The sequence below is a fragment of the Pimephales promelas genome, chromosome 8, assembly GCF_988280905.1.
Source record: "Pimephales promelas chromosome 8, fPimPro1.hap1.1, whole genome shotgun sequence".
In the NCBI taxonomy this organism is placed as follows: Eukaryota; Metazoa; Chordata; class Actinopteri; order Cypriniformes; family Leuciscidae; genus Pimephales; species Pimephales promelas.
This window is the reverse complement of record NC_142776.1, coordinates 20,301,065-20,313,881: the sequence shown is the minus strand read 5'-3', so window position 1 is coordinate 20,313,881 and position 12,817 is coordinate 20,301,065. Positions and strand designations below refer to the sequence as shown.

Genomic DNA, 12,817 nt, shown 5'->3' with positions numbered 1-12,817 from the left:
TTCTTGTTTTGTTTTTGAGTGTTGGTCCCTCATGAAAAGCAGTTCAAAATAAAGGTCCTTAATTGGCATTGATGGTTCCATAAAAATCCTTTAAATGGGTGATTTACTGCTTTTTTTTATTTGCATGATTGTGTTTATGGGGTGCAATATAACATGTATTTGTGTTTTGTTTTGTTTTTATAGACTTATTTTTCATAAATTTCACCTTTATTGTTAGCTGCTTTCTCCCATAGCTTTCTCCTCTGTCGTTTGAACGGCGATTGACTTCCTGAGTCTATAAAACCACTCCCTCAGAAACAGGCAGTGGGCTCTGATTGGTTAGTTGGGTCGCTGTGTTGTGATTGGCTAAACTGCGTAGTGCACGTTGTCCGGAAACTTCACGCCCATTACCTTTACGCACAAAAGTTTCATGTGCTCCGGTCAATGTAAATAATGGTGTCGATAATGCTGTATCAGTTCGAGCCAGAATGAGACCCAGAAAGCGGCAATGAAGAGAGTCACGCAGAACCTCCCCAAACACGGCTCTCACAAAACATTTCTGAATGGTACATTTATTATTATTATTATTATTATTATTATTATTATATTATATTCTACTATTATTGTACGAATTTCAATACACTGTTACTCCTGATTAAACATTTAATATAACTGAATAAATGCCTGAGTAACCATTTTTTATTTAAGTTATTGTTTTATCGATATACTGTATGAACAAACAAAACTGAGTTTACTCTGTGTATCGTTTTCTTTAGGTGGACATGTGGCAACTGTGTTAAAACCATACTGTACACTGATAACAGCAGCTGAAGTTTGCTGTTGCGATTACATATATACAGTATATATATATATATATATATATATATATATATATATTTTTTTTTTTTTTTTTTTTTACTTTATACACGTTTGTCTTATTCACACACAATAGCATCGAACTAACTGGCTACAAAACAAACAGTGTTGGCATTACGTTCTTGATGAAATTGAAAAATTATGTCAAAGTATACATAAATGTAAAAAATTAGTACATAATTACAAATTCAGGTCAAAAATGTTTGTATGCGTTTGACAGACGAAATAGCATAACTACTAAATACTAAAGGCAGGCTGGCTACTAAAGCGAGCGCTGGCATTTGTTTACGTCCTTGATAAAACGTAAACATCTGAAATTTTACTTGCAAATACATTACTTACAGGTTGTGGGCCAACAACTGCTGCCTCTGGTTTTAAAGTTGGAACTGCTTCATGTTTTAATAAGTTTCTTGTTGAATCTGGAAGCTGTGTTCTGTAAATGCACAGCACAGAGAGCTAAATTACGATTGTAATATTCAGAAACATAATCAAACGTAAACTTTAACTTTTGTTTTGACGAACTATAGCACCTGTAGGAAGACCGAACACAGAAGACCTGACAGCTGGGTGAAAATAACACACTTTTGATGGCATGGCTACAGCTCTCCACGATAACTCTTCCTGTTCGATAAAGCCACAGAAAAAAGGCCATGCCCCCTTTTTGCATATATCCTGGAGGGAGGGTTGATATGAAAGTATCTTGTTGTAGTCCCATTCGAGTCGTTTTTGTAGGCCTTAAACTTCTTGATTTTTGAAAGACGATATCTCTGCTTATGTTGAGCATTCAGCGATGCAACTTTGCGATCTCACTTTTTTCATTTTGTGTTGCTGTTGGTGCATGAACAGGACCTACAAAAAGCTTCTATAGAAATTGAAAATGTTCTTCACACTTAAGGAAATAAAATGGTTCTATTAAGAAGTGATCACTGAAAGGTTATTTTTGGAACCAAGAAGTGATTCTTCTATGGCATTGTGAAAACCCCTTTTTGGAATCTTTATTTTTAAGAGTGCACTTGTGTCTTTTGAAAGCACCTCCAGGGCACGGAAGAATTGTCAGCGGTGCTCTCTTTACATGGAAGAGGGTGTTCAGCTCAGACCACAGCCCTTAACAGTTTGGATAGAAACGACAGATTGGTTGGCTAAAATATAACATTTGAATCTTATTGGATCCTTCACATGGGACACATTGAGCTTCATGAGCAATGTGCCTTCCTTCTGTGGCAGGTTGTGAAAATTGGAAACATCTGCCAAACTCAGATGTGTTATTGTTGAAAATGTATAATGTTGTTGTTTGTTTGTTTATGAAAAACATTTCAGTTCCATTTTAAGGAAAGCATGTCTACAAAAATATGTTGCGATACACTGATGTGGAAATTTTGGTCGATGCAGTTGACTGATAATTATTTGTTTAATTAGTAATTTTGATGTTTTTATTTATCTGTGGAGCTGATTTTGAAATAGATTCTATATTCAGGCTTTAGATTTTAGAATTTGTAAACTCTTCACCATACATTGCATGGTGAGTTGTGTAAATGTCACTGGGATCATCATGTGTAGCCTTTGTCATCAGTGTCTTTAGTGTCTTCCTGTGACTCCCAGAATTGAACTGAAAACCCATGAAATACGGAAAAGTACATTACCTGCAGAAAATGTAGTTTTATTAAGAAAAAAAAGGTGGATTTTTAACACAGTCTCATCCCAAAAAGTCATATAACTGACGTTTTGGGACGTATTTTGACCATACGTCAATATCCGCCTTTTTAGGGCCCCCTTAAACGTCGGTAGATGGCGATCCCGGGCCGTCATACAACTGACGCTTTACCTTTAACGTCAGTTAGGTGACGGGTTAGGTTTAGGTATGGGGTAGAGTTAGGATCCCATAACCTCATCTACCAACGTTTAAGGGGGCCCTAAAAAGGCGAATATTGACGTATGGTCAAAAGACGTCCCAAAACGTCAGTTATATGACGTCTTGGGATGAGACCGGGTTGGGATTTTCAAAGCTATCCTCTCAAATGGTGATTTAGCTCTGATATGATTATAGGGCTAAATAGGGTAATTACAACATTTATATACATTTCTATATTCTGTCTTGTGTGTTACTTTACACTGTTTTCTTAAACAGAAAGCTGAGTTATTTTAGGGTGCCGAATTCTGCTGATGTCTTAATACCGACAGTGAAGTTATTGTGCTTGAGTGTGTGTAGTGTACATAAAGAAAAACATGCTCTGCTGCTGAAACTGCTTGTTTTGTTTTCCCTTCTCGCTCCATTATTCAAGCTTTTCATCCTTCTGCTGTTTTCTGTCACCTAAATCAACAGGTGGCTGAAGGGCCTGTTGCGAACCTTACAGATCTTTAGCTGCCCCTGATTTGTAGTGTCTCTCTCTCTCTCTCTCTCTCTCTCTCTCTCTCTCTCTCTCTCTCTCTCTCTCTTCTATGTGCTTGCTGTCCTTTGGAATTACCCGTGCTTTGGAACTGTAGTCAATTCTCCATATAATGGGACTTTGATCATCTTGCTTATAGGAGTATATTAGTAGAAAAAATACACACTGTGTCTTTAATGCTATGTTTACAGCCCATTCTCACCCCCAAGGCGTCACTTAACTGACGCCTTGGGAAGCATTTGGACATGCTTCAATATCTGACGCTTTAGGCGCCCTTTAGCGTCAGTAAAATGACGCCCTAGGATCGCGTGTACCCTACCCCCACCCCACACCTAAACCTACCCAGATAGCAGACTGACATTGAATCAACGTGGAAATATGACATCGAAACAACGTTGATATGACATTGTTTTGCTCATCGAATTAACGTTGAACCAACGTCAGATGCGTCATTCTTTCAAAACTAACGGAAAATCAACTTGAAATCAACGCGTTGTTTCAACGTTATGAAAGCAAACCAATTTTCGATTTCATTTAGCTTTGAAGAATGCCGCGTCTGACGTTGGTTCAACGTTAATTCGATGAGCAAATCAACGTTGTTTCAATGTCATGAGAGACGTCGTTTCCACGTTGATTCAATGTCAGTTTGCTATCTGGGTAACCGCGTCCTCTAACTGACGCTTTCCTTTAGCGTCAGTTAGATGACGCCGTAGGATCGCGTCATGTAAGTGACGCTAAAGGGCGCCTAAAACGTCAAATATTGAAGCATGGTCAAAGGTGACGCCTTGGGGTGAGAATGCGTTGATGTTTATTACAATCTAAGGTCAGATTACCTCAATTTATTTCTAAATGTCAGGCATAACACGGCATAATGAAGTGTTTGAGATTCTTTTTTTTAAATGTATACAAGGATGACCTGAACAATGCTTTGGCTGTTTTACCCTAATGAAGTATGACCGTAGAAATTCTGCAATAACATATTTATATTTTTAGGTGTTTGATATAAATAAAAAATAAATATGAAAATTCTTCTTCCTCCTGCAGAGCGCACCATGGCCAGGCACGAGGTGCGAGAGGTGGAGCATAGACAGACGCGGGACGGTCTGCGGGACTCTCCAGCTTTGCCTGAGATTGAGGATCTGGTCATCATCTATAACCGTGTGCCCAAGACTGCCAGCACCTCCTTCACCAACATCGCATATGACCTGTGCGGAAAGAACCGCTTCCATGTTCTCCACATCAACACCACCAAGAACAATCCAGTCATGTCCCTGCAGGACCAGGTAACATGTCCATTACATCAGCTTGAACTACATCAAAATGATTGCCATTTCTGTAAATACTATGAGGTTATTTAACATTTTAATCCAATATTCTTTATCCAAAATTATTTATTTATTTAAAAAGATAATAAAAGGTTCTTTTTCCAGGATTTATTTGATGAATAGAAAGTTCGAAAGAACAGCATATTTACATTTACTTAATAAATATATATATATATATATATATATATATAATTTATTTATTTATTTATTTATTTATTTATTTTGCAGCAGTCACTTTTGATCAAATGAATGCATCATTGCCGAATAAAAGTATTCATTTCTTCAAACATTGGAGATCTGTAAGATTTGTTTAGGTGTAACTTAGGTTTAAATTTTGTCAGTTTACAAAAAATAGATTATTTAAAAAATAATACATTTTACGAATGGCATTCATTTTTAAATATGCTTACAGGATAATTAAAACGCCAGACAATGTCTGTGACTATGCCAGCTGTTCGTTTTACAGACACACCTGTGCATTTTTCACCGAATGCAGAGGTCTAGGGCATTTGTACTTATGAGATTGTGATAATCTTTTGCTCAATTTTCACTCTGACAGGCCAGGTGACGTCAGTGCAGCGGCCCTGTGTTTCTGTCGCACACGGTCTCTAACAAGCCTTCTCATCTCTGGCTCCACCTTCATTATTCATAGCCTACTGTCAATATCCACACTGCTTCTGTGCCTTTGTTTGACAAGCAGCATTGAACAAACTGAACCCAGAGATAAAACGATGAGCAAGGATAGAAAAAGAATGAAGCGCAGATTTTGTTGACAGCAGCAAAGAAATACAATTCTCTATTCATCATATGTATTGTTACATAGAGGAACGCGTTGGCAGCTAACGGAAATCAATCTTGGGTTTTGACGAATGAATGTACACGTTTTATTTGCTGGGTTGAAAGTGTTGCCTTCAACAAAAAGCATTCCCTCGTCATTTTGACCTCACACGTGTCAACGTTATTCAACCCGGCGTCTGGCTGTGTCGGACTGCGATCGTGAGCATACGTTTGAATTTGTATTCATGTCATCTTGCCATCTGCAAAATAAAATGCCTTGGAGCATATGGAGGGAAGGTGTTATTTGTGGGTTATTCTGCCAAGGTAATATCTAGTCTAGCTTTCAACAAAGCCTGTCAAAGGTGCAGGAGGTACAACCTCTCCCCTCCCAGGGGAGTTTAGCTGTGGGACTATGTGGAGGATGTTTGGAGAAAACATTGCTGAAATGTGTTTGTGTCTGGTTTGTATTAAGTAGTCACTTGGCTGGTTTGTTCAGCAGACTGTGACAGATGCAGTACGTCAGTGCGAGATTGTTATATGAGATTTGGATATCGTTGATGCTTGAATGATGGAGGCATAGCACACATGCATTAAAATAAATTTAGTGGTTTATAAACTGTGCACAGGGACAAATCGAATGTGTTATCTTGTGCTTACAGATGAGGTTTGTAAGGAACGTGACATCCTGGCGAGAAATGAAACCAGGTTTCTACCACGGCCATGTTGCCTACTTGGACTTCACAAAGTGAGTTTTTGCTGTTTTCATATAAAATCATCACAACAATTACTGTAAGCAATTGCCTTAGTAAATGAATTGTTTGTCTGTCTCTGAATAAGAGAGGTCCATCAGACAGCTACATAAATGACTGATGTGAGAAGAGAAGATACATTTAGGTGCTTCTGCACTCTAGTGGTTAAAAATGGAACAAGCCTTCATTTTGTAACACTTTATTTTGTATTTTACATATGTGGAGTTTGTGCTGCTGTCATGAAAGGAAAAGAAATGTATCACAAATTAAGAAAATTTAAACTTACATTTATATTTAGTATATTAGTAGTAGTATAGTAGTAGTAGTAGTAGTAGTAGTAGTAGTGTGTCTGTGTGTGTGTGTGTATATATACACTCACCGGCCACTTTATTAGGTACCCCATGCTAGTAACGGGTTGGACCCCCTTTTGCCTTCAGAACTGCCTCAATTCTTCGTGGCATAGATTCAACAAGGTGCTGGATGCATTCCTCAGTGAGTTTGGTCCATATTGACATGATGGCATCACACAGTTGCCGCAGATTTGTCGGCTGCACATCCATGATGCGAATCTCCCGTTCCACCACATCCCAAAGATGCTCTATTGGGTTGAGATCTGGTGACTGTGGAGGCCATTTGAGTACAGCGAACTCATTGTCATGTTCAAGAAACCAGTCTGAGATGATTCCAGCTTTATGACATGGCGCATTATCCTGCTGAAAGTAGCCATCAGAAGTTGGGTACATTGTGGTCATAAAGGGATGGACATGGTCAGCAACAATACTCAGGTAGGCTGTGGCGTTGCAACGATGCTCAATTGGTAACAAGGGGCCCAAAGAGTGCCAAGAAAATATTCCCCACACCATGACACCACCACCACCAGCCTGAACCGTTGATACAAGGCAGGATGGATCCATGCTTTCATGTTGTAGACGCCAAATTCTGACCCTACCATCCGAATGTCGCAGCAGAAATCGAGACTCATCAGACCAGGCAACGTTTGTCCAATTTCGATGAGCTTGTGCAAATTGTAGCCTCAGTTTCCTGTTCTTAGCTGAAAGGAGTGGCACCCGGTGTGGTCTTCTGCTGCTGTAGCCCATCTCCCTCAAAGTTCGACGTACTGTGCGTTCAGAGATGCTCTTCTGCCCACCTTGGTTGTAACGGGTGGTTATTTGAGTCACTGTTGCCCTTCTATCAGCTCGAACCAGTCTGGCCATTCTCCTCTGACCTCTGGCATCAACAAGGCATTTCCGCCCACAGAACTGCCGCTCACTGGATGTTTTTTTCTTTTTCGGACCATTCTCTGTAAACCCTAGAGATGGTTGTGCGTGAAAATCCCAGTAGATTAGCAGTTTCTGAAATACTCAGACCAGCCCTTCTGGCACCAACAATCATGCCACGTTCAAAGTCACTCAAATCACCTTTCTTCCCCATACTGATGCTCGGTTTGAACTGCAGGAGATTGTCTTGACCATGTCTACATGCCTAAATGCACTGAGTTGCCGCCATGTGATTGGCTGCTTAGAAATTAAGTGTTAACGAGCAGTTGGACAGGTGTACCTAATAAAGTGGCCGGTGAGTGTATATATATATATATATATATAGACCATTTTGCAAGATGTAAACAACACTGGTCCAGAAGCACTTCCTGTTTCATTTTTTTTTTAACTCTACATAAAAGCTGGGATAAAATACAACCAACAGAACATATAAAACTTAATCAAAAAGTTAAACAAAGCTAAACAAGTTAAATCTTTAAGATGTTTTCTTTACATGTAAAATAAATAAAACAGTTACAAACTGAAACAGGAAGTGTTTCTGGACCAGTGTTGTTTACATCTTGCAAAATGGTCTATACACACACACACACATATATATATATATATATATATATATATATATGTGTGTGTGTGTGTGTGTGTGTGTGTGTACAGCTACTTAAAAAGGGTCTTGTGTCCCCTTGAGGAAACAAGTTTAAAAATCATATAGAAAACTTTTTTTCCTTTTTTTTGCGAATGTAAAAATGCTGAAAGTTTTGTATGATGGGAAGGTTTAAAGATAGGGTTTGTATAAGGGGATAGAATATATAGTTTGTACAGTATAAAACCATTACGTCTATGGAGAGTCCCCACAAAGATAATAAACCAGCCACCCGTGTGTGTGTGTTTAATATATATATATATATATATATATATATATATATTATTTTCCCAAATAGGTTTGGGATCAAGGGGAAGCCGGTTTACATCAACATCGTACGGGACCCCATCGAGAGGTTGGTGTCTTACTACTATTTTCTCCGATTTGGAGATGATTATCGGCCAGGTCTCAGACGGAGAAAGCAGGGCGACAAAAAGGTATTGTATTTGAAGGTTTTTATCTCTTAATATTTGATAATGCCTCCATTATGAAAAGTAACATTTCATGCTCTCACCATACGAATGCTCAGATGCAATGTGTGTGACTGTGTTTCAGACGTTTGATGAGTGTGTGTCGTCAGGAGGTTCTGATTGCACTCCTGAGAAGCTTTGGTTACAGATCCCGTTCTTCTGTGGCCATTACTCAGAGTGCTGGTGGGTAATATGAGCAGTCTGCAGCCTGTTACTCTGCTTTTCATTTAATGCTCTTTCTCATTAAATTAATTGATTGATTCACCCATTACTGATTTGTTCTCAACTATGTAGAAGCTGGAATTGATCTTGTGTGTCTGTGTGTGCAGGAATGTTGGCAGTAGATGGGCCCTCGAGCAGGCCAAGTATAATTTAGTGAATGAGTATCTGCTAGTGGGAGTGACCGAGGAGCTGGAGGATTTTATCATGATGCTCGAGGCAGCGCTACCACGTTTCTTCAGAGGAGCAACTGAGCTCTACCGCACAGGTACTTGATCCGAATAGGCCAACCAAAAATAACAATTCTACATCTACTCTACTAGTGTTTTCATTCCAAAGCTGGCTGACTGTATTCTATACAATACAAAAGTGAATGCAATAGCTTTGTGAGTTTGTAGTTCAAATTTATGAAAGTCCATGAGAGAAGTACCTTAAAGGCAGGCCCGGCGCCACGAGGGGGCAAAAGGGGGCATTGCCCCCTCAGATCTCATTTGTGCCCCCTCAGTTTCATTTTTGTATTCATGGTTACAAATGAAATGTTTAACCTTTTGAGCGGTACAGTCCCATAAGGGATGTATAATGTTCAGTGACGTGACATCACTGATTCGCGTTGGTTGGCACTGAGCCAGAGACGGACGGACAGCGCTGTCATATATCAAAACTATGCAGTGTTTCAACCTCATAATGTTTATTTTAGGTTTCAGACATTGAAATTCACTTAAGCACTAGTAAAACAGTACATTTGGAGTTTGTAAAATACACACGGATGTCTGTGGAAGCAGCAATAACAATCTATTCAAATATAATTTGCCAACGTGTGTTATTGATATCAGACAAACATAGTGGAAATGACTGTAAAGTTTACTTTATTCTTCTCACAGTTCACTGGCCACTTTCTTGCATATATTTCGGGAGAAACTGATGATGACTGACAGGACTCTCTGAACTGCGGCGCAAATAAATGTGGTGTCGTCTCACGTTATAGATAAAGATCAAGATTATTTATAAAGGTTTTAAACAACCAAACACACTCACTTACACATTTTTGACAATCGGAAGACCAGATAGTTGATGACATGGTAAGCAAGTTTGTGAATATATTTTAAATAAAAAAGGAAAAATGAAATAAAAGCGATACACATCTGTCATTCATTGTGGCTATGGTGTCACGTGACAAATATGACGCGTTGCCATGGAAACATTAAGGGGGAACGTTCTAAAATAAAAACTCACTCTGGGGAGTAAGTCAGAATATTTTAAACTTAAGCATGAAAGAGTTCATATATGAATAAAAAATTATGCTGGCTTATCTTTTTATTAAGTGGTTGCATACGGAGTGTGTTATGGAGCGCTGCATTTAAAAATCTGTTGTTTCAAAGCGAGGTGTATTGATTGTTCATTGATGGTATAAAGTTAAGCCCCCTTAACAATTTCACATGCCCCCTCAGTCATTTCATCCTGCAGCCGGGCCTCCTTAAAGGGGTCATGAACTGGCTTTTTCAATTTTATTATATTGTTGTATGAGGTCAACTTATGACATTCGCTGGGTTTTTACATTCAAAAACATCAAAATGAATAAGTAATAGACTATTTCTACCCTAGTTTTGAGCCTTGCTCAGAAACGCTTAGTTTTTATTGGCGTCTCGCACTTAAGACTTGGAAGTAAACGCCCACTGCTGTGAGTGGATAACAGTTTTTGCAAATTATTATGAGTTTCAACTCACCTGTCGATGCACTTGGGGGAAATTGTGAATGATTCGACCCAGAGTCCGTGTGTTGCACAATTCCTGCCGGATCCAATATACACGGCACAGCACCGTTAATCTTAATCGGTCGGTTAATGGCCGTGTTGAAGTAAGCTTTGATCTTCTTCTGCGGGGGTGGTGTTTTATCCTCTTTGATGTCATAGATCCCCACTTTTAAAAACGAGTCATTTGCAGAGCCTGGTGTCAATAAAAGCTTTTATTGGACTAACCAGGACGTTTTCAGTTCTGAAACTTACATTATATTCCTATGCTAATCTTAATGCTATTTTTTATATTTTTCTACCAGCACTAAAAATCTTCCCGTTTTTGTTAGGAAATGAAACATTATTTTGTTTTTTTCAACCAAAATCACTTTAACACACATCAGTATAGTAATGATATAGTTATGATGCATAGTTATGATGCGTGAAGTTAAAATGCGTGTAGATTAGCTACTAAAAGGCACCTTATTCAGGTATTCGGCATTTAAAAAAATGTTGATGATTCTAACCAGTAAAATCTCCTGAGTGATCTGCATTTTATTGTCTTTGACGTCAACTGCAGGTAAGAAGTCTCACTTGAGGAAAACAAGCGAGAAGAAACCTCCCACTAAAGAGTCCATCTCAAAGCTGCAGCAGTCCAACATATGGAAGATGGAGAACGAGTTTTATGAGTTTGCGCTGGAACAGTTTCAGTTTGTGCGTGCTCACAGCGTCAGGGAAAAAGACGGAGAGCTTTACCTGCTGGCTCAGAACTTCTTTTACGAGAAAATCTATCCAAAAGTAACCTAGAGTATGCATTATCATCCCGGTCCATGTATCGTTCGGCCTGTTCGTGTACTGTTCTGTCACTTTCACTGGCAAGAGAAGAAAAGGACGTCAAGAAATGTGGACACGAAATCCTGGAGATCCTAGACTAGAGGTTTTAGAGCCTGTTTTTATTTTAGTTCGTTTTTGTTTTTTTGTTTTTTTGAGATAGAAAGAGAGAGAGAGACTTTACGCAGTGCTGACCACGACTCTCTTTATCAAGTCTCTTCGAGCCCACTCTCTTTTTATGAACTTTCACAGCAGCGAAAACACTTGTGACATAAACATCACATTTTCACATAATTCATCATGCCTTCCAAAAGAAAATGACAGAAGCTTTTTTGGCTATCAGACATGGTTGTGAAATATGAATTTTGAACAGGGTCAAAGGGGGTACTTTTTGTACCAGGCATTTGGTACATTAGGAACACCTCCTTATTTTACTACTAACTGTGGTTTTGTGAATTCTTATCACTTTCTTGCATTGTGTATATTGATTTTTAATAGAATGCCATGAACAGTGTTTACAGACTTTAGTAAAGGTATTGTAGCCTAGCCGGAGGTTAGAAAGTGGTGAAACAGATTTCACATCTGTACAAATTGTATTTATGTGTATATTTTATGTAATTGGACCAAATGGTTGTAAGAAATTCAAAGCTGTAGAGTTTAAAATTAGTTCGAAAATAGACTTCTTTTTGAGAAACCCACTGGTGCTTGCTTGCTTTCTTTTCTATCGCTCATTTTTTCCATCACAACTCCTGCAGACTCTAAAATAATGAAATAGAAGTTGCACTGTCCGGATACTTTTAAGAACAGAGACTGTTGTGAATGGAAGGCCATGATCTCCATGATCCTGTTTCTCAGTCCAGATCTGGTTCCTTGAGGCTTAACTACTGATATCATCTTTTAGCGGTCAGGACCATGTTCTCAGCAGACTGCTACCCTCTCAGAAGTCCAAATTATTTTTATTATAGTGTGTTCTACCAGAAGATATGAAAAAAGGAGAGAAAAGGTTTAAACCAACATTAGTTGTACACTCAATAGTGCCTTCATGAGTCATGTATTCCACCCGGGTTTCAGCTTTTGGTTCGGATCATTTAAACAACGTCTGTTTTAAACTTTTAAACATGCCAGGTTTCCAATTTTTTGGGGGGTTCGTCCCTTATATTTTGGGTCCTTTATCTTTCGTTGTCTTTTTTTTTTTTTAAATATAAACTGTCTCAAAGCATTTCAAATAAACTTAGCTGTCTGTGAGATCATGTTGTTTTCATGATGCTTAGTTTCTCTTACAAATTCCAGAGATTCCAACAGGGCTGTACATGTACAGTATAATGTGTTTTCTGGGACTGTCAAAGTTAACGTGTTACATTACAACATCAGTTAAATAGTAAACATGTTAAATTTTTACTTATTTACAGATTTATCAAATATATTGATCCTATAATTAATGTGTGTTAACTAAGGGTTGCTTAATACGATTTTGTGAAAACTGAAAACTATTTTCTTTGATACATAGAAAATAAAAATGAACATTTCTTTGAAATAGAAATATTTTGTAACAATTTAAACA

The 12,817-nt window shown here is 38.3% G+C and overlaps 1 protein-coding gene across 1 annotated transcript in view; it reads left to right on the top strand.

Annotated features, from left to right (window-relative positions):
- Window positions 1-12,501, top strand: part of hs2st1b (heparan sulfate 2-O-sulfotransferase 1b) — a 111,341-nt gene extending 98,840 nt beyond the window's left edge. The window contains exons 2-7 of the mRNA XM_039691659.2: window positions 4,284-4,522; window positions 6,001-6,086; window positions 8,306-8,444; window positions 8,563-8,660; window positions 8,807-8,964; window positions 11,006-12,501. Coding sequence (XP_039547593.2) covers window positions 4,284-4,522; window positions 6,001-6,086; window positions 8,306-8,444; window positions 8,563-8,660; window positions 8,807-8,964; window positions 11,006-11,232 — 947 coding nt within the window. The 3' untranslated portion in view covers window positions 11,233-12,501. The remainder of the gene's footprint in view (window positions 1-4,283; window positions 4,523-6,000; window positions 6,087-8,305; window positions 8,445-8,562; window positions 8,661-8,806; window positions 8,965-11,005) is intronic.
- Window positions 12,502-12,817: the final 316 nt, after the last annotated feature.